Source organism: Dermacentor albipictus, chromosome 8 (assembly GCF_038994185.2).
Source record: "Dermacentor albipictus isolate Rhodes 1998 colony chromosome 8, USDA_Dalb.pri_finalv2, whole genome shotgun sequence".
NCBI classification, from domain to species: domain Eukaryota; kingdom Metazoa; phylum Arthropoda; class Arachnida; order Ixodida; family Ixodidae; genus Dermacentor; species Dermacentor albipictus.
The window spans coordinates 97,178,138-97,200,858 of record NC_091828.1 but is presented as its reverse complement, the minus strand read 5'-3'; the positions used below and the strand labels follow the sequence as shown (position 1 = coordinate 97,200,858).

Below are 22,721 nucleotides of genomic sequence, written 5' to 3'. Positions count from 1 at the left end.
ATAAGTTTTTTAAATAATTACATTACGGCACATGTATTGCAATTTACGAATTGTTGCCGGTGAGCTTGCAAGACGCGTCCACTTGAAATGGATTTGCAGGATGACACCAGTTTCGAGTTGTTATTTCCTCAAAGTGCGGAACGAAATGCGTGGGCGTTCCTGTTTACTGTTGTGCATCAATGCACAAAAGAGCGCTTTATTAAACAAAAAAGATAAGTGGACCAACAGCGCATTTTTTTACGGCGATTCAGATGGCGCATATCTCCAAACTCGCATCGTTCTGGAAATTCATTTAAAGTATCGGATGCACCTTGCAATCTCACCAGCTACAATTGTTAAATTGCAATATGTGTCGTAAAGTAATTAATAAAAAAAGATAATTGATGCGTTTTAGTCAATTGATTGAATACGTGTTTCGATTTCTCGTACAAGCATAATGTCATGCTACCTCTTTGACAAGTTACTTTGACAGAGGCTGGTCCACGAGCCGAAACGACAGTGCAATGTACTGTGCTTATTCAACGTAGGTCGTACTCTTCCTTGATATATATATATATATATATATATATATATATATATATATATATATATATATATATATATATATATATATATATATATATATATATATAGTGTAAGCATTTATGCGGACTTCATCGTCATCTGTACAAAGTCATCATGAATGATCGGCTCGTGTTCGTTTTGGCATCGGCGCCATTTTTCCTTCTTGGAATAAAGCGTCGTCTCGACCGTGGTATTTCAATATATATATATATATATATATATATATATATATATATATATACGTGGGACAGCTATGAAAGTTGTTCCCTACACGCACCTATGAGGAAGTCGAAGACGGCCATGTCCATGAGGTCGGGCAGCCTTCGTCCGCGGTCGTAAGGGGGCGTGGCGCGCACCTGGACGCAGTAGTCGTCGTCCAGCTCCCACTTGGCTTTCCGCCGCTTGTGGTACGACCTGCGGAGGAAGCAACGGCTCGGTCAAAGGTCGAGTCAATTATGGTTAGGTTACGTCATTCCCCCCGAGGCTAAGAGTGTAGTGTCAGAGCGCGCTCTGCACTCTAAGAAAGTTTGCACCCTTTGGGAGTTATCTTGTCTCACAGCGACGTTTGTCATCTGGTGCCTCGCTCGCGTTTCATTTCTTGAAGAAAACTGTGGGCTCGCTACTTGCCTGTCGCGAATGCTATGTTACGCTGATAACGCGCTTGCCTCTTGGTGACTTGTAAGTATACCGGACGCGCAGCGTTAGAGAATGTCAATGCGGGCAAGATAAACGAAGGTCATTGTTGTGGGACAAAGATATACAAGCCCCAGAGGGCGAAAAAAATTTTCTCCATGAGCAAGTGACTCCTGCCGGAAACTTTATCCGGTATACCGACGGAAATCACTTCCGGTATACCGATTAGAGGAGGAGGCGTTCGCTCGTGCACTCCGTCACTATAGCGAAGTGCAGCGCGCCCACCTGCGCCACGGATGCCTCCAGGACTTGCGAGGCGCGATGTCCTTGGAAGGGAGGAAGACCGCGAAGCTGCCCTCCAGCATGTCCGGGTTCCCGCAGATGGCGTGCGACGTGTCGCAGTAGTAGCTGCACTTGCCGTGGAAACACAGGTTGTTGGCTGCGCAAAAAAATAGGAAACACGACAAAAGGGGGCGTTACTATAATATAGGCTATATTCAGCAGGATAGATAGATAGATAGATAGATAGATAGATAGATAGATAGATAGATAGATAGATAGACATACGGATAGATAGATAGACATATAGATAGATAGATAGATAGATGGATAGATAGATAGATAGATAGATAGATAGACATACGGATAGATAGATAGATAGATAGATAGACATACAGATAGATAGATGGATAGATAGGCATACAGATAGATAGATAGATAAACATACGGATAGATAGATAGATAGATCGGCATACAGATAGATAGATAGATAGATAGATAGATAGATAGATAGATAGATAGATAGATCGGCATACAGATAGATAGATAGATACATAGATAGATAGATCGGCATACAGATAGATAGATAGATAGATAGATAGATAGATAGATAGATAAACATACGGATAGATAGATAGATCGGCATACAGATAGATAGATAGATAGATAGATAGATAGATAGATAGATAGATAGATAGATAGATAGATAGATAGATAGATAGATCACTGCGCTGCAGGGGTGCGTCTAGGCGACCCACGTACCTGGAGAGACGAAGAACGTCTTCAGGATGTCCTCGTCCGTGATGGCGTAGATCTCGGTCGTCATGTTCAGCGCCCGGCCGACCACCGGGGGCGCCCGCCGGAACCCCAGCAGCCTGCGCGGAGAGAAACAGTTGCAGTCGCTACGCCTTCAATAACGACATTAGCGCTTGGGGCCTCCGAAATAATTCGTTATGCGGGTGACTTCGTTGTACATGTCACGCACCGCTCCACTCGCAATAGAAGCGGGACAGAATTGTTCCTTCGTTAAACAGGTCATTTCGTTGTATAGGCGTTCGACTGTATACCGCGGACATTCGAGTGCAGTTGTCCGCTGTGTTTTGCTTTTCATGTCAGGTGACTGTACTTGGAGAGACTTGTCGCTATGACTGGACGTTCGCATGTCGCCGATACACCGCCGCTCTGACTAAGCATATTGTGTAGCACGCTATGCACGAGTTAAGTAATGACCTTATTGACCGCTATCTTTTTTTTATCTCCGCCATCTTTTACAGCGAAGCTGTATATGGCTAGCCGATTCGTCCGTCCGTCGCCTGTACGCCGAAAATTCCTCCGGCGCAACCAGATGCGCATGCGCGAAAAAAATAAAGAAAGGCGCGCGATTGGCTGCGCCAGTAGTGACGTCGTTGCTCTCCGTCGCAGCCGAGCGCGCGCGCAGTTTTTTTGCGGCTCCGAAATTGGTAGGCTACGCGTCATACGTGCTCCTGAGGAGCAGGCAGCCTTCGATTAGCAACGTCGCGAGCAGAACCGGGAACGAGCTCCTCTACGCCGTGCCGATGCTGCAGCCCGGACACAAGAACAGGCTCGTGCAGCCGAGCGCAAGCAGCAACTGCGTACCGAGTTTCCGGCAGCCCTACCAAGTCGTCGTTTAATGAACCATCGGGATTAACTCAATGATAAACCCCGGGGCCACACGTTTCAGCTTAGCTGGTTGACCATCTGTACGGAGTGCTTGGGCGGTGATGTTTTTTTCTTTATTTACCAGAAGAAAAATAGGAACGTATGCCTCTTGTAGGGGCCAACTATCGGGAACACACTCCTCGGGAAAGGTCGTAAAGAAGGAAGAGAATAGCAAGAAGAAGAATGTCAACAAACGTTACATACACACAACGCGCACAAATCACGAGGCCCAGCAAATGGTGCCACTGCGTGAATCAGCACTGCAAGCACACGCTATATAAAGCACGTGCATGGGAGGACAAACATTGCACAATAACCCAAAGATGGACAAGTCTTTTTTTCAACGTGTCACATCTATGCGCGGCATCGCAACTTGCACGATGTGCCATATAATCATTGCATAGTATTATCACACCAGTGCTTCTATTTATATATATATTTTACCTGTCGAGGTGGAAGGCGGCAATCTCGCTGTTGTGACGCTCGAAGTCGACGAAGTAGAAGTGGTTCGGGTTGGTCTCCGTTTCACGAGAGAACCTGCGCGAGAATAAGAAAAATAAATAAAAAATAGGCAAAGAAGTGAGGAGAAGTGCGTCACTGAAATCTGTGTGCTCGACATGTACACATCCAACGCGCTTTCGTGAAGCCTGTATGAGTTGATTGCCTTTAAAACTAAATGCCACGCTCGCAGCTGTCTTTATTGAGATCTACTCAACGTGTAGTCTTTATTGAGATCTACTCAACGTGCAATCTTTATTGAGATCGACTCAACGTGCAATCTCGCTCAACTTTTGTACGCTCGTGCGTCGTGCGTGTTTACGGGTCACAACCTTACAACGCGATGATTATGTTTCGCACGCTGCACCACTCACAATAAGTAATTTAGTCGTCTATATTTTTTATAAAAGAGGGGAATATAGACAAATAACGGAAAATGAAGGGAAGGAAATGACTACAATGACCGCGGTAACTGTCTAGCGTGTACTCTGCTGAGACCTGAACAGCGGTCCGCAGAAGTGAGAGGGGTGGGGTGGGGGCAGAGCACGACGTAAAGCACGACGTAGAGCATGACGTAGAGCACGACCTAGAGCATGACGTAGAGCACGACGTAGAACATGACGTAGAGCATGACGTAGAGCACGACGTAGAGCACTCCGAAATGCGCAAACAGTTTCACGCGAACACACACTTCGAGACGCCGACGCAATGACGTCGCGAGGACGAAGGGGACATTTGTTGCGAGTGTAGAAATAACGAGGACAGATGCGTAACCGACATCAGTATACGACGCAAGAGAAAGAGAGAGCGGTATAAGCAGAATATATTATTTATTTCCCCAGTTAACGCCCAATAAACTTTAAGTATAGAGCCATAAATTGTTGAAAAGCTGTCAGGTTGGTGGGCGCGAAAGGTGTAGCAACAAAACGTCCAGAATCTTTCTTTTTTTTGCGAGCCACGCTATTGGAACGACGTCTCCATTGCACAAGGTATGCGTGTTACGCAGTTGCGAAAGTATCGTGTATACACGTAGTAAGCGTCGCAGCCCCGCTAGTCTTCGGCTGCCAAACCACGCACGTGGCTGCCACTGACCTAGTACGTATGACGTCACGGCCATCTGCGAGCTAACAGCCATATGGCCCTGTCCTATTGAGGCTCCGAGGAAAGTAAAAAAAAAATCATGGGGTTTTACGTGCCAAAACCATTTACTGATTATGAGGCACGCCGTAGTGGAGGACTCCGGAAATTTCGACCACCTGGGGTTCTTTAACGTGCACCTAAATCTAAGTACACGGGTGTTTTCGCCCCCATTGAAATGCGGCCGCCGTGGCCGGGATTCTATCCCGCGATCTCGTGCTCAGCAGCCCAACACCGTAGCCACTGAGCAACCACGGCGGGTCCCGACGCAAGTAGACGGACGGTAGATGGTCAGGTGGTGTTGCATCAGGCGGGGTTACATACAGCGTGGCGTGCTTGGCAGGCAATTGTTCGGCCCGCCAGCTTCTCTTACGCTGTTGGCGTACGGACGTTCCACCAAACACCCATCGGTGTTACCCCCCCAAAACGTCCATCACTTCAATGGCTCGCAGAAGAACGCAATTCAACAGCCGTATAGAGCTCTTTTCCTGTTACGATCTGAGCCTTTCAGGGGACGCACCACGTCTTGAAAAACGAAATATGGTGAGGAAGAACTCTCCTTTGGAGGCTGCGAATCGATTTTCTTCGCATTTTGAGCACAACCAGATAACCGTTCCCCGTCACCGATGTGACGCCGCACAAGACGCAAAGCGGGGAATTGGACTGCCGAGCCTCAAACAACCACGCTGGCGTTTAGACGGACCCAGTTCGAATGCGATACAGCGTGGCAGCCTCTATACGCGAGTAAATTCCATTGACGACACGGGGTACGACGCGGAGTTTTGCAGTTGTGATCGAAAAAAAAAAAGTGGTCGCGGATTTGCGTGCTTTCTGAACCGCAGGTTCTTCGGGGCTCTCAGTATTTAAGGGCGAGGGGCACGTGACAGCGCTCTATAATATAACGCGTGATGTCGTCCGCTTTCTCATTTCCTTCCAATACCAGCGTGGGACGGAAGCCACCGAAATGTCACGTTACAGGAACGCCTGCTCCCGAGGTCTTTAGCCGTCGCGAGAGAGATCGCTTGTGGTTGCAACTTGTGACGTGGCAGGCCCCGATACAGCGAACACAGCGATGACGTTGACACTGGCATAAGTACACAGTGACATCTCGTGTGGAACAACACGTATGGGTCCTCAGTTTCGGCGCATGTGGCGACGGTAATTGCAGCACATCGAACGCGATATCTTTCCGAAACAGGCCGCTGCCGGTCCGCGTCGCTGTAGCTTTCGCAGAAACCTAGGCGAAGGAAAATGAGAAATGTCACGTCTCCTCCCCCCCTCCCCCCTCCAGTGGACAGACGGCGAACAGACCCTGCGTCCTTCTGACAACCCACGAGTCCGAAAAACGAACGGCGCGGCTCGGCCGCGTAGCGCGTTCGTTTTCTCTTCGTTTTTCTTTTCCTTATTCGTTTCGTCTGCCTCGATGGTCCGCTTGTCTTTTCGAGTTTCGGGCGGTCCTCTTAGCAGCTCTCGCTGGAGCCTCGGCTAGACGGCGGCGCCCGACCGATGTACAAGTGCGCGTGTGTGCGTGTGCGACGCGCTGAAAGAACTGCCATCAAGAACGTCCGCCCGAGAAGCCCGTCAAAGTGTCTCCCGTCAGGGCCGGCGAGAAATTGAAAGGCTTCGCCCGCTTTCCCGCACGTTATAACGGCCCGTCGTGTACCGCATCGACGCGAACGTAACGGACCCAACCGGGCTCGATCGGTTCTATCCGGCAACAGCAGCAACAGCAGCGTGTGCTTGAACAACCAGGCTTGAAACAACGCATGCTCGAACGTGCTTGATCCCACGCTTGAAACAACGCATGCGTGAGCTTGAACCTACGCTCTTCATGTCCTTCCACATAGGTGTACCGCTGAGTAAGTGGAACAGTTTCTTTCAAACGTTGTCACGCAAAGAAAAACATAAGGTCTGATTACGTACAGGGTGTATATGAACCGAAAGGGAAGGAAGGAGTATTTTAATAAAGAGAAAGGAGAAGAGGTCGGCCTGGAGATCGTGTCTCTAGCCTGCTGCTCCTCACTTGGGAAAGGGGAAGTGGGAAATACAGCGAAAGGTAGGTGGCAGGTCATTAATGGGCAACAACAAAACATGGTGGGCGGATCGCATGCAGAACGACACCGTACCTCCTCGTCGTCGTCATTGCCCAGCGATAACTCTTTCCATTCGCCCTCGGTAGTCGCCTGGCAGTACGTTCAACGCGAAGCGAGATTGAGAGTGTACTTACATAGTACTCGCGCTCAGAGCAAGTGGGAAAGATCTTTACGAAAAACGAAAATCGTCGTGCATTCGAAAGTCGCGAACGAGGGAAACTAATTCGCACGTTATTTGGGGATAACTCCTTGGGCGAGTTGGTGTTTACTTACCACGATGCTCCTTAGCGCGAGAAACTCTAAAAAAGGAGAAGAAGACAACGAGAGGCGAAAGGGAAAGGAAAGATGAGCGCTACGTACTCATATAAAAGAAGAAAGAAATTAAAAAAAAGTGGCACTCGTCTTTCCTATGCTTTCATCTCTTACTGTTCTCTTCTTTATTTTTGGAGTTTATTGCGCTAAAAAGCATCACGTTAAGTTCGCACGTTAGTTCTTGTCAAATGTGAGGGTACGGTGCTTATGAAAAGTGGATCTTTCACGGAATGAAACTTCAGCCGGGATAGTTCAGCGCTAGTGCCCCGCGTAGGTGTCTCACCTATCTTCAGTCTTCTCGCGTTGTTTTTTAAACTTTTTTTTTTAATTTGCAGAATGTTGCGCCAGCTTGCCCAAAACGCAGGTAGCTCGTCTTCGATGTATACGGGTTTCTCGGAAAGAAAGCTTCGCAGTTGCGGAAAGATTCGTCCTGTTGCGCTGTTCGAACGCGCGCGCTAACTCTCCCTGGCGGTCGCCCCTCTACCTTCCGAGCTAACCGATTCCCCGGAGAGGCGTTAGATGCCAGGTGGTTTATAAACCCGAACCATCTCGGACCAATGTCTCTGAAATCGTGAAACATTCTGATAAACTTGCGTATGGGGTTTTTCCATTGCCGCTTCGCTCAGCTATCGAACCAATGAAAATATTCCTCTGTTCCGTGGATCTTCTTCCACATTGCACTGTAAACCGGTTTACACCTATAAGGGTGCAAATCGGTCTCTATAACTCCAACCCTTGCACCCGTAAGAGTGTGAGTTCAGAGACAGAAAACACCGGTAAGGGTGCAAATTGGCTTACGGTGTGCGCATGGCCGCGAACCTTTACGTTCCACGCTTACACCCGTAAGAGTGTGAGTTCAGAGACAGAAAACACCGGTAAGGGTGCAAATTGGCTTACGGTGTGCGCAGGGCCGCGAACCCTTACGGAATACCAGAGACGCGGAACCACTGTGCTACCATCTCGCGGAGCTGAGTTCAACTAAAGCACAAAGAATAATAATTTCAACGAATGCCTAACACTTCTAGCGGTCGGCTGTAAAATGCTTCGGCAGCAACAATCACTAACGCGCAACGCTAGAAAACGTCACTATACCCCGTTACGGTCGAACAACTCGTCCTCAGATGTCGGTATACCGGCTCTGCTCTCATCACGTGTTCCGGTAGTCCGAAAACTGAAATCGTTTACGGACAGGCTAGAATAGTGCCTAAAACAGATCATTGCAACTATATCTAAAATAAATATTTGCGTCTAGTATATTATAACATGTATTATGGACACCCGACAACAATTTAATGAATTTATAGTGTACACCCCAGTGTGACCACCATATTTGATACCACGGAGCCGCGTGCGCTGTATACTTTTCCGTTTCACGGCGTTCGCGGCATGTGGGACGGTATTAACGCGACAGCGTTAAGGAGCTCGTGTCGCAGAAAAGCCAGTGTCGTCGGCGTCAGTGTCGGCGGCGTTGGCCGTGAGCGATAAATCCCAGCAGGCAATTCATGAATAAAAAACAACTGGGTGGGAATCGAACCAGGGTCTCCGGAGTGTGAGACGGAGACGCTACCACCCAGTCGCGAGTTCACTGCTTCAAAGCGGTACAAAAGCGCCTCTAGTGAATGCGGTGTTGCCTTAGAAACGAGCTGTTTCTAAGGCGTGCGTCGCTTGCTCAGGCGCACATTTCGTTGCCGTGCCGAACGCGGCGTTGCTCGACGCTCACCGCGTCCGATGCGGGGCGCGTAGTCGCTGCGCCGTAGCCCATTGTCTTACACCCCTTGGCGGGTCGACGGGAACGCTGTCGCGTTCCACTCTTGAAGGCGAAGCTTAAGCGTCCTCCAATTCTTGTCGGGCGCATGCAAGTGCGTAGTTGCCGAACACGAAGACGCTGGCTCGCATGCAGGTCGCCGCGGCCAGAACTCCGCGTTTCCTTGGGCTTTTACCTTTTACCACGCGTTTACTTTGCCATTACAAGCCACGGGTGTTGTCGACATCACGCCCTGGGCCACCCCGCAAGATAATCTAGACCCTAAAATGTGCATAACAGTGTATATCGTCTATGACTCACACCCTTACGCACATTCAAGGGTATAAAGTGTTTTACAGCGCAGCCGTGAAAACCTCTCCGGTTTCCACTAAAACTGTCTGTTCGTGTGCGCCTTTGAGCTCCAGTAAAAGATTAGATAGATAGATAGATAGATAGATAGATAGATAGATAGATAGATAGATAGATAGATAGATAGATAGATAGATAGATAGATAGATAGATCTCGAAGGCAGACCAACTGAGCGCAAATATGACCAACATCAGAGAAAGAGCGAACAAGAAAACGCGAAAAAAACACCGACTGGCCTAACTTTCAGTGCTTTCGATAAATATATTACTCAATCACTCAACCGATGGACGAAACGCAAAGTAGTTCAACTAAAGCTCTTCCGACCAAACGGCCGCTCAATCAATCAATCAATCAATCAATCAATCAATCAATCAATCAATCAATCAATCAATCAATCAATCAATCAATCAATCAATCAATCAATCAATCAATCAATCAATCCCTTTATGGTAGCGTCTTATCAACTCCTTCATAAAACACGGTTTCGGGCACTGGAGTTTCCTTCGAGTAGCGGGGCGGATTATAGCGCGTGCGAATGCGGTACACACGTGAAAAACAAGAGAGGGCGCGCGAGATTGGCGCGGTCGTTACTCACCTCGCCAACGACGAAGGCGACGGCGAGTTCCCGCACCATCGGCCTGTCAAGCGCGCACATAACTTTTGCCTCGCGTATTATTTCGAATTCATTCGCGACTCGATCAAAACTCGTCCGAGACGCGCACGACCGAGACCGCGCGAGAAGCAGCGCGCATCGGACGCGAGCTTCGAGGACCGCGCGCCCGTCGAGACAAGACCCGACGCCCGGCAAACGATTCGCTAAACTTACCGAGATGACGTTTCTATACAGCCACGGAGTTACACACGTCGCAGCTGGCGTCGCGAAATAGCCTTGTGCGCTGAACGGAAATTTACGGCACATCTCATTTTGTTACAGCGCAAGCTTGACACGGACAACAGAAGGCACATCTGACACGCACAGCGCTGTGTGTGTCAGATGTGCCTTCTGTTGTCCGTGTCAAGCTCGCGCTATAACAAAATAAGACATGCCGTACCAACAAGCCCCTGTTGCTATCCTCATCGAAATTTACGGGCCGCAGTTGCAACTCAGTCGCAATGACGAAGCGGAACCCGCAACGTATCGAATAGGGGAGCCCATCTATAGACGCTAACGCAGTGGCCGCGAAGAAGGGTGCAATAAGTGACCAACGTATACGATTGGGGGTTTTTCACGTCGGCGGCGGAAGCTGGACGCGCGCGGTGTTATTCGTGTCCCCCTCGCCATATAGCACCAGCGTTTGCACAAAAAACTTCGTGATTGGCGAAGCGGTCCCTCTGAGCTGTATTGAAGCACGTTAGGCGGACATAAGTGAGTTGTGAGCGAACAGGGGAAGTACTACTGCCAAGCCATGAACGGGCAGCTCACCCATATCTCCGAAAGGAAAAAAAAAAGGACAACTTTGAATTCTATCGGTATGTTAATATGCGAGGCAGATAGTTGGAAGACGACGGGGAAGCTTCGGGAGAAACTATGGCGAACGCTCGACGAGCGGTGGAACCAGAACCGATGGCCGTAACGATAGATTAGACAGCAAACGGGGACAACAGATATCCTAGTTGAGATAAAAAAGGTACAAGCGAAGCTTGGACAGTGCGTGCACAATGCGTGGAGCAGACAATCTGCGGTCTAGTAGATTCGTACAATGGATACCACAGGAAGGGAAGCGCTGGAAGTTTTTCTAGCATTATGTCTCCTCCATCGCTGATTAAATCGACTGTTATTCCATCTTCTCTTGCCACTTTTCCCCGTTTCATGTCTTGCAAGGCCCTTCAGATCTCATCTCTAGTTTTAGGAGGAGTTTCTGTATCCTCTTCATTATTCTTTTGAATGGAGTGCTCCTGAGTCCTCTGGGTACTGCACAGGTCAGTATAGAATTCTTCCGCTGCTTTTATTATACCTTCGAGATTGTTGATTATATTACCCTGCTTTTCTTTAAGTGCATACATCTTGGTTTGTACTACGCCTATGTCCTATAATAAAGTACACCGTGAATAAGGCAAGAAAGATAGTGCTGATGAGCGTAATGAGGAAGAGTTAAATTATGGGAGAACGAAACCGACCGATAAACCAACCAACCGACTAAACAAACAAACAAACAAACAAACAAACGAACGAACGAAGAAACGAACGAAAACGAACGAACGAACGAACGAACGAACGAACGAACGAACGAACGAACGAACGAACGAACGAACGAACGAACGAACGAACGAACGAACGAACGAACGAACGAACCGAAACGAAACGAAAAGAAACGACCGACCGACCGAACAACCAACTGATGTATATCGAAGACGTCCGATAATAGAAGGCACGAACGTGCTCCACACCCTCCTTCAATACCAGCATTTTCACGACGCCGATTTTATCCTATAAGACGACCGTCGAGAAGTAAAGAAAGAACCGGGCGAAAGCCCTTGGCCCCTGATCGAGAAATTCAGCGGCACCTGAAAGCAGATATTTGTCCCTGCTGTTTTTGTTGTTGTTGCTGGTGAGCTGCTCGCTGCTGGTCCCAAATTGAACGACGCAAATCCTAATACGGCGGATCTCTGGGCGTCCTCCCATTCGAGCTTTTCTTCCAGCTTTTTGTTTTTTTTTTGTTTTTTTCTGTTATAGCCGGAGAAGAGCGCTGTCCCTTCAACGTCAACCGAAGCCAGCTTTATTTCCGTTCGGCGCGTTGGGCAAGGTGCAACGCCATAAGCCACGCGCAGCTACAGCTGGTGGTCCTGTATTGGGTATTAGCTTGTTTGCGTTGCCGTTTGCTGTTGCATCTATATGCTTTTTTTTTACATTTCGACACTTCACTAACCCCCTCTCCTTCCACCAAGTCTACACCTTTCCGGGAGAGTGTTGAAGCATAGCGTGGCTGGCGCATATATATATATATATATATATATATATATATATATATATATATATATATATATATATATATATATATATATATATATATATATATATATATATATATATATATATATATATATATATGTGTGTGTGTGTGTGTGTGTGTGTGTGTGTGTGTGTGTGTGTGTGTGTGTGTGTGTGTGTGTGTGTGTGTGTGTGTGTGTGTGTGTGTGGGTAAAGAGGAATTCTTCAGGCTACCTTTCAAACGTAAAGAACTTGAGCGGTGCTACAAGGTAAACAGAACAAGTACTTAATCTCAACAGTTTCGATCGGTGGACCGAACTTCATCAGGCTTTCTTTCTTTTCTTTTGAAGCCGCAAATGGTGCACTAGGAACAAGTAAATACGCACATTTCCCGCCCCAGGCACAAGTGAAGCATTAGGAACAATTAACTATGCACATTTCTCGTCCACAAGTCGAGCATTAGGAACAATTAAATATGCACGCTTTTCGTCCGCAAATGAAGCATTAGGAACAATTAAATACGCACGCTTCTCGCATGCTCAAGGACTTTCCAGGAAAGTGCGAATGATCACTGCACAGCTACGGCTACCCGAGCGATGAGACAGCCTGCTCCAACTATGTGAGTTCTTACGTTTTGTGCCAGTCCTACACCCCGCAGGGTTTAAGTCTACCGTACACTCTTGTCCAGTTTTATGTTTGATTGGGCGCAGTGCACGTTTCGAAATGTTCGACCGCTATCCAAAAAAAAAAAAGATATTGGTACTCGTGAATAGCGGCCATTCGACTCGAAGGCCGAATGGAATGGGACACTATTCGATTTGTTATTCGAAAGTGTCGAATACTATTCCTAAATTGCCCGAAAGAAAGCGAAAAACCACGAAAGGCCTTAACCGCTGTGCTATAGCTTTATGTGCGCTATAAAATTGTTTTCACCGAGTATCAACCAAACTCCCCAAGAGCACATTTTTTGAATTGTTCCTCAATGTCGACGGGGAGTTCTCGGAATCGAATCCGAAAGTATACGTACCATAACTATGCGTTAAACAGACGAGCCCCCTCCATCAATTACACTTTAGAGCAAAACACCACATTCTAATGAAACCGTCTCACTGTACTTACTCGCCATAAATGTAATTAAAGATATCCTTAATGACAAAGAAAGAAATAACGTAGACGTGTTTTGAAAGCGAAAGCTTTACTGGGCACGAACTTGCGATTTCGCCGCGGCGGTGCTCCGAGGAGGTACATGACGTCACAACGCGCGCCTCGCCGCGGATATTTCACTCTCTCTCTCGCACCCTAGTCACTACTGCGCATGCGCCACTAGTGGCACCGAGCCACAGGTGTTCCGCCGCTGCGCAGCGGCGTGTCTTTCCGGCGCCGCCGTTTGGTATGATGTCACATCGCGTTCCCCGTCGTTGCACTCGCCTCCGCTCGCTTCGCCAGCTGCGTCGCATGCCTGATAACATGTCGGAGGAATTTTTTTGCATATCACACGCTCTATTGATGCCTAGTTTATTTTGCTCCGTTTCCTGCACAGTTCTTATTCTTTCTATAGATATTACACATTTGTTAAACTCTTTGCGTTGTCGCCTTAACAGCCTATAATTTTTTTTTTCACGCGCCCACCCCTTACTTGTTTTTACAGCGATGATGATCATTTGTTTGTTGTATATACTTTGCCATATCCAAGAGCACGCTCGAAACCCAACCACGTGCAGACCTTGACTGCACCAAGAAAAATCTGAATCGAATAGCATAGTCTATCCACTTTCTTGGGTATTTATGTGTCCTAGTAGAACCCTGGGTGTGTTAGCCAGTACCACCACTCACAGACCTTGGCGGCGGACGTGGAACGTCTTTTTTGCTGCAGGCGTCACGACAGCGTGATCTTTCAGGGTGAAGGCAACTAACTGGTCAATAAACCCACATATGCTACCTGAAGGCATCAGTGTTGCCGGATTCGAGACCCTCGTTATGTAATAACGAGAAGAAAGGGGGGTTAACCGAGGGGCCCGATTTTTAATAGTCATATTAAAAAATGCGAAATGCGAAGGTTGTGGGTTCGGTTCCCACCTGCGGCAAGTTGTTTTCTCATCCACTTTAATTTCCATTCATTTATCGTTTCCTTCATTTATTAAGCCACAAGTAATTTCCCCTATGTTGTCCTTGGTGTAAGTGTTTGTTGGCTTCTTATGATATTACCATTAAAAATCGGGCTCCTCGGTTAACCTCCTTTCTTCTCGTTATATATATATATATATATATATATATATATACACACACTTACTTGTACATAATTTTCCCCACCTGGCGATCACTGACGTGCAGACAATGCGCGGCACACGTGCGTTTCTGCGTCTCGGCGCCATCGAAATCAGGTCGCCGCGGCCGGGATTCGATCCCGCGACCTCGTGCTTAGCCGCGCTGCGCCAGAGCATTCTATTGCCACCACAGCGCGCGTCTTTTTCTTCTTCTTTTTTTAATTGCTTCGAAAACCTTTGTCGCCGTTGCACTTCCGATAATTTTCGGTCGATACTTCCGTTTACCAGAGCGAGAACAGCAACCCGACTTTAACAGTCGGTTGTTTCGATATATTTTGTTTACTTTTGAGATTAAAAAAAATTCCGACAGTTTATTTTCTTGGAATGCGAGTATAGTTAGTGTGTTATATTTTATTCGTATTCGAAACTTCGCATTTTCGCCCGTAATAACGCTGCTACGTACGTCGAAATGGACAGCAATGATACTGTTCCATTCGGTATAGCATTATCATTTCTCCTACGTTTTTACGAAAATAAATTAGGCGATGTGACGCCTAATGTATCGCCGCGTACCGAATACAGACCTCAGTATCTTACAGCGAAGCTGGATATGGCTAGCCGTTTCATTCGTCCACCTGTCTGCCGCCTCTACGCCAAGAGCTCCTCCGGCGCAACCCTATGCGCATGCGCGAAAAAAAGAGATATAAAGGCGCGCGACTGGCTGCGCCAGTAGTGACGTCGTTGCTCTCCGTCGCAGCCGATCACGCGCGCAGCAGTTTCTTTGCGGCTCCAAAATGGGCAGGCCACGCGTCATACGTACTCCCGAGGAGCAGGCAGCTTTCGATCAGCGACGCGACGCTGCGAGCAGAACCGAGAACGAGAGAGAGAGAGAGAAACAGCTTTACTGAGCCGAGCTCGACATCTTCTTAGACGCCGTCGATGGGAGTGGGGGGATCGCCTTGATGAAATCGCATACTCCAATGACGTGTTGGAGCGTGCCTAACTACGCCGTGCCGATGCTGCAGCCCGGTCACAAGAACAGGCTCGTGCGGACCAGCGCAAGCAGCAACTGCGCATCGAGCATCCGGCAGCCTACCAAGCGGTCGTTTAATGAACCGTCGGGATTGACCCAGTGATAAACACCGAGGCCGCACTTTCTTTTTCAGACCGGGACTGGCCATCACCTGACGGAACAATTACCACGAATTCCATTTTTATACTCCTGAAGAATGTCCTCAAAGAAACAACGAAGTGATCGTTGTTAGATGAAACAAATTGCGCTCGAAGCCAGAAAGAATCGGTGGGAATAGGGAGGGGTGGGTGGGCGGAAGAGATCGTGGCTCTAACACACGAGGTTGCATATTTGTGAATAAAACTTCAAAGAAGCACCGACACGAATTATTTTTTTCGTCTCTTTTTAGTTCTTTATGTAGCCGTCGAGTCAATAATTGCGGCACGAAGGCTCAATTACTCGAGAGCGCTGGAGTAAATAACGAATCACGACACACTTTCTGGGTGCCAATAACTTCTTTAGTCTCTCAATGTCGAAGCTCTTGAATACGAATGAGTTGTTCGCCCCAGAAGTGAACGAGGCTGCACACGGCGTCTTGCCGCCTTCAACCGCACCAGTTCAGCGTTTCTTTTTTTTTTGTTTTTGAATGCTGTGGTACAGAGGAAGTTTGGAAGAAAAAAAGCTTGCGACCCGAGGCGAGGCGACGTACGGTCAGGACAAATCACCACTGAGGAACTACGGTGATTTACACTTTTCTCGCGTCAGGTCATTTGTATATTTGAAGCCAGAAAAACAGCTGCGGTCGCGACAGTTCTGAGGCAGCACGCTAGCGCTGGGATACCCGTACAACTCCTACACGCCGAGTAGGCCGATACAAACATACCCCGTTTCACACAGAGGAAAAAAAAAAAGGTCACAGCTCCCTCACAATTGAGTCTACAGGGACCGATACCCCATCATTCGATGATTATCTATTGACACCTGCGGGGGACTTCTACACTTCTACGTGATGGTTCGTCTATGAGTTATATGGCGTGCCGACCTATACTGCTTCCGTCTATACCAGACCTGCTGTCATGCTACTGCTGCAACTAGTGCACTCAGCGAGTCTATATAAGTCGTCACTTATCGTCAACCGAAACACATCACCAGAAGAGTTTGTGTGTGTGTGTGTGTTTGTGTGTGTGTGTGCGTTTGTGTGTGAGCGTGCGTGCGAGCGTGCGTGCGTGCGTGGTTTTTAAATCCGATGTATGTATACACCAGAGTTACCGCCTATAGCATGCCATACAGTTATCGCTATAGAACTCATTATTCCATGCCCACCAGAATATACATATATCCGATCGCTAAATAATCCAGCGCACATATTCGTATAGACGTACGCGAACCAGAACTACCGTTTTATTGCAACCACCTCCGTGCGGCGCACTGTGGTGGAGAGCACGGCGCAATCCAGAGGGCGCCCCGCCACGTCACGTCACGTGCCTTACTACGTCAGAGCGCCCCTCTTGTTTTCCTTTCCGGCTCCGTCGCCATCATTGCGCCAGTGGCTTCCCGCTGGGGACACACACGCCCCCTACGTCAAGGAAGGTCAAGTTCTGGCCTGTAAATGCTAACCTGTTGTGACCAGCCCGAGGACACCTATATCGTGCAGTGGTATCACAGTCGGCCCACCAACGCCTTTGAGTACCGGTGTCGGCCTACACACTCGTTCCGTCAGTGACGTACAATCGACCAAAAAAGTTTACGGACCAAGAGACCTGACAAAAAGCGGAATATCTCCGCAGCCTCCAAATGCAGCCTGGTATTCACATTTCCAGCCTTTACTGGTATATGCGAACAACATTGTGATGTACGGTTTTACTGGCTACATTGAAAGGCTGCTCGTATATTTAGCATTTTCTGAGACCCCGTGGTCCGTAAACTTTTTTGGTCGACTGTACCTTCCTGCACTGCCGAAGGCCAAGTTTCGATCTGTGTAGAATGCTACACGGAAAATTAGCGGACGCATGCAGCGCATACTGTAAAATGATTTAGACCCCTGAAAGTCCAGTAAGGGTGTAAATCGGTCTATCACTCACACGCTTACACCCTGTAAATTATTTTATTTATTTACACCTTTGAAAGTGAATACGGCTGTAAATCGGTCTGTAACTCACAGCCTTACAAAAAGGGTGTAAGGGTGGGAGTTATAAAACGTTATTTTACACTGTACCCTCCAGGGGCACAATTTCGCGGGTGGGGGAGGGGGAGCTATTTCGCCGGCATGTCCGTCAGCGTGTTCTTTTTCCTTGTTTTTTTTTCTTTAGTGCGGTTCACCAGCGGACCTGAACAATGGCGACGACCGTGACTACGCGTTGGCAAGAAGAGGAAGAACAACAGCAGCAACAGTGCAATAGCATCGGCGGATCTGCGCATGTGCAGAAGAAATCTGAACCCTGTAAGGCATGCAGGGCGGGTGGTGTCCGCTCGTGCGTTGCAGTATACTGGATTCCCGAATCGCTGCCAATGAAACAGATCGTACTTCCAAACATTAGCGCCCCTCTACCAATTTGGTTGGCTGGCTTAATGGCGCAAAGGCTACTGAGGATGCTGCGCCAGTCCCAGGACAATAGAAAACGCAAATGTTAGAGCAGGTTAACCTGCGTAACTTTACAGTTGGTGTAAATAACCAGTTGTCTCTAAAAAGTCAAACGAGTCACTAAATTGCACGAGCGGGTCATCTGCCAGAAACAGGGCAGGGTGTAAATGTATACGTAGATTGTGCAGATTGTGTAAACGTCTCCGTCTCTGTGCTTCGATATTACAGGAGCGACAACGAGGCATAAGCAAGATGGCTGTCGAGACCGATTCCACATCTACACGTAAAATCGTCTTCTTCTGACTGGCGCCACTCTTGGTTGGGCAGTAACAATATTGACCTTTAAAACGAGTTTCTTACATCTTCGGGCACCGTGCTTGAGAAATGCTATACTCTATGGAGATTAGGTTGTAGATTGAAGAATATTAGCATAACAATGCGTGACGTTAGGGAGAGAGGGACCCTAACTTCTATGTCGCTGTAGATGAGCCCAAGAAACGGAGGGACTCGGAGAGGATTGGCGGTTCACTTATATTTGCGCACACACATATAGCAAGCACAATAACATTCGCATAGAAAAAATGCACGCGGGTTGTCTCGGCTCTCGCCTGGAGCGATCTCATTCGCTCGCTGGAGCGAATTCACGCGGTCACCCTGACCGCAAGGGAAGCTTTAAGGAGCCGTGAAACAATAGAGCTATTCATCGAGCGCAGCGCGACCGGTTTCCTACGCTGACCGTACAAGGATCGGATGCGCGTAATGATCGAACCGCTAGGTTCGCTAAACAGTGTTCTGCACAAGACAAAGGGCCCCAAGCCGCTTCTTCTTTCTTTCTCCCTTTCTTTCTTTCTTTCTTTCTTTCTTTCTTTCTTTCTTTCTTTCTTTCTTTCTTTCTTTCTTTCTTTCTTTCTTTCTTTCTTTCTCACTACTGTAAGGAGGTTGCTGCGAAGAAGCGACCTCGGAAACTTGTTCAGCCAGGACATGCAGGCTTCATATCGCGCAATACGAGTCAACTTCTAACACACAAACACAAAAAAAGAAAGAGAAAAAAAAAGGAACAAGGAGAGACAGTAAGGTTAAGCAGACCGACGTTCAGTTGGCTACATTGCATGGGTAAAGCAGTATAGAAAAAAAGTTCGTGCGCACCACGGTAGAAGAAAAGTCGTCAACTGCCTCACCAAACCGAGCCCCGACAAAGAGGGTGCAAGGAAGAAGGAGCAAAGTAACCTAGACAGTAAATGAAGTGAACAACGTGAACGTCTACAACAATAAAAACAACAATAATAGGTTGACGGAAACAAAGAAGCAACGACGGAGACGACGACAAGAAGTGACTATATTCTTGTCGCCCGGCAGAGTACAATGTCAAATAATTTACACCCTCAAAAGCGAATACGGGTGTAAATCGGTCTGCAACTCATACCGTTACATCCAAAAACGGTGTAAGAGCGTGAGTAATAGATCGGTTTACACCCTTAATGAACTTTACGTAAATTACTTTTGAGTGTAGTCTGGGCGAAAGAGTTGCCAGCACTTCCTTCCCATTGGTCACCCGTGACCCCATGTCTCGTTTGCCGGCACAAGTTCGAGAGGGGCTATTCTACCAGGTGCTGCTGCGGTAAAAATTTCGCCCGAATATCTGCAAACGTGTTATTTTTTTCTATTATAAGCTTCCCAAGCAGACCTGAACAATGAGGACGACCGTGAATACGCAATGACCGGAAGAAAAAGAACAAAAATGGCGACGACGAGAACGACAAATAGAAGAAGAACGACAGCAACGAAATCAAATCAAAACAAAATTATTGAACACCACAGGGCTGTCTCTCGGGGGCCGCAGACGAGAAGCCCGTGCAAGGGGTTGACCACGTGTATGCGTCCCCTGACGACGACGACAATAACAACGCTGACGAGAAAAAAAAAAGGAGAAAATAGAACGGCGACGACAATAACGTCAGCGACAAAGGAGAAGAACAATAACGAGGGGTAGACCAATGACGACAAGAAAGAGGAACAACAAAAAATACGGAAAGGAGTGGTTGCAAATGGCGGTGTGCTTCCGCATTCGCGAGTCACGTGTATTCTAAAGGAGCGGCGAGAAAGGTGTCTCCTGCGCGGCTTATGCAGGAGGAACAGAAGCGAGGCCAAGAAGCAGGCTCCGCGAAAGGCGCCGTAAATCACACGAGCGGGCCCCGCTGCGCCTGTCAAAGTGAATTCCGCGGTGCATGGAAATTTGAAATACAACTCGAACTCGGCGCGCGGCCTGACGGAGAAATGGCGGCCGCAGTCGACGCGCCGCCAGAGTGACGCGACGTGATCAGTCACTAGCCCACATACGAACGCGAGTGAGGAAAAAAGTGAGTAGAGAGTTTTTAGAGCGCGCCCGGTATTGCGCTAAACGTAGGCTGACCTGGGTGTCTCGCCGTGTCGACAGAGCCGCAAGCCTGAGCGGCCTGCACGGTGCAGGCCACCCGGTGGCACAGAGCTCAACCAGACAAACACAGAGCTAACATTGCAGTAAGCAAGTGTATTTTTTAGACCAGCAAAGAAGCATAATGCACTTGGTTACTGTAATATTAGCTCTTTGTTTGTCTGGTTGAGCTGTGCGCCCACCAGGTGGCTGCACCGTGCAGATGGTGCACACTTGCGCCAAAGGCCTCCGCTCATCCGGTAGTCCGCTTGCGTTTACCGTAACACCGGACGCGCTAGAGCTCTTTCCCGATTGTGGGCGTGAACGAGTGAATGATTGTGAGAGGCCGAGTGACAGTAAATGAGCGTCATCACGAGTAAACGAGTGACGAGCACTATAGCGAGCGAGAGTGATTAAGCTGAGAGTGAGCGACTGAGCGTGAGTGGAATGAGTTCCTTGCGGGTACACCGAGTCAGCTGGCGCGCGTAACACAACAATGTGTTACGCCGACGTTTTTTATGCATGTGCACACCTATATAGACTTTTACGACACACAAATACGACAGCGAGTCGCGCTGCGACAATGGGCGGCCCTTTACCACGTAAAGGCGAAACAAGATAGGAACCAAGTGGACGCCCGTACCTCGTCTCATCGTGAACAAGTTTTCTTGAATGGCGTTCTTGTTTCTAGGATGAGTTGTTGGCGGCGCTGCGTACGCACTTTCGTTGCGTGATGTGCTTAAAGCGTTCTTACGAACGTATCGAGTGGTACGCATTTACGTACACGGTGCACAGGTGAGCTGGATATTTCCAAAGTATAAAGAGGACGACGCAAAGCAAGGAATTAAGTAAGACAACGCACACGTCGTCTGAGGCTTCACCTAAGAGAGAGAGAGAGAGAGAGAGAGAGAGAGAGAGAGAGAGAGAAATCCCGCTGAAGCTGCCAGCATTTGGCAAGCAGAGTCTTTCATGAGCCGGAGGTTATTGCGCAATAGAAAAAAACGCTAAAGGAAAAAAAATGTGCGAATAATTTCGGAATGGCGCTCTTTTACGGCAGGAAGAGGAAAGTTATGGGCGAAAACTTTTTGCTCGAACTACTTAGTAACTATTTTTGTTCTTCTTCTGGATCTCAAAGGAAAAACGAAAGAAGAAACTACACGAAAGCAATAAATCTTTTTTTTTTTACTTTCATGGCCCCCAACTTCACGCGTCTTCCTTTCTTTACGAACTTCGCAATTGCCACTCGCGTAAGATTCTGTCGCAGTCTTCAGGTTTTCGGGACTCGAGAGGCCGACGTCACACAGTCAGGTCGTTACGTACTTTGCAGAGCAACAACGGTTCAAATATGAAAAAAAGAATCAATATCCATGTTGACACACTGATGCACCGGCACTAAGGTTACGGAGCGAAATAACACGCCCCCAACCCCAAAGAAAATGATATCCATTTTCTCTTTCATAGATGCCCTATTAACGCAAAATTAATTATAAGCAAAAGGTTTTCAAAAAATAAGTTATCACTATCAATTCACCTAGCGTTTTTTTTCGTTGGTGTCCCTTAAGCAGAACGCTACGTGTCAGTTAAATACAAATTTTCACTCATTAATTAAACTTGTCCTATATCATACCACCCCCCTTCCTTTCCATATGCCGCCTACATTTTGCAACGTTATTCTGGCGTTGAGGGTATACGTTGACGAATAATAACTGAATAAATTACACCGCGTCGATGTTTCTGACAAATAATGGGGAACGCGCGAGCAGCTCAAAACGAGAAGCAAGAATTCGGGTCCCGAACCCGCGACGTACCTCATGGGCTTGAAAAGAGCCTGTCCGCCATTTTCGTAGTCGATGATGAGCTTCAGCTGTGTGCCGCCATCCTTGAGGCCTGAAGAGAGAACACATAATTTGTCACCCGTGAGCTTCGTTATTAATTTATTTTGCACGTACATAAGTGAATGGCGCTCACAAAAAAGGTTGCGTTCATTTAATTATTTACTTCATTATTAATTCATTATGCACGTGGAAAAAACACTGAAGCGGGAACAGCGATCAAGGGACTATAACGCTCCCTAAAAGCGTTTGTTGAAATTTCGGTGCGGTGTGACTGCAAATGAAAATAATAAAAGGAACATTTTCTAGAATTAGTAGGTCCACTGTGACAGTGTGGCAAATCTTTTTTCACAGTATAGGCCCATTATTGGTAATGTTGCCAA

General features: G+C 47.7%; 1 protein-coding gene across 1 annotated transcript in view; it reads right to left on the bottom strand.

The window, feature by feature from the left end:
* Positions 1-22,721, bottom strand: part of LOC135912915 (extracellular serine/threonine protein CG31145-like) — a 68,214-nt gene that overhangs the window by 8,423 nt on the left and 37,070 nt on the right. The window contains exons 5-9 of the mRNA XM_065445521.1: positions 22,315-22,393; positions 3,601-3,693; positions 2,239-2,351; positions 1,483-1,636; positions 842-978 (exon numbers count right to left, since the gene is read on the bottom strand). Coding sequence (XP_065301593.1) covers positions 842-978; positions 1,483-1,636; positions 2,239-2,351; positions 3,601-3,693; positions 22,315-22,393 — 576 coding nt within the window. The remainder of the gene's footprint in view (positions 1-841; positions 979-1,482; positions 1,637-2,238; positions 2,352-3,600; positions 3,694-22,314; positions 22,394-22,721) is intronic.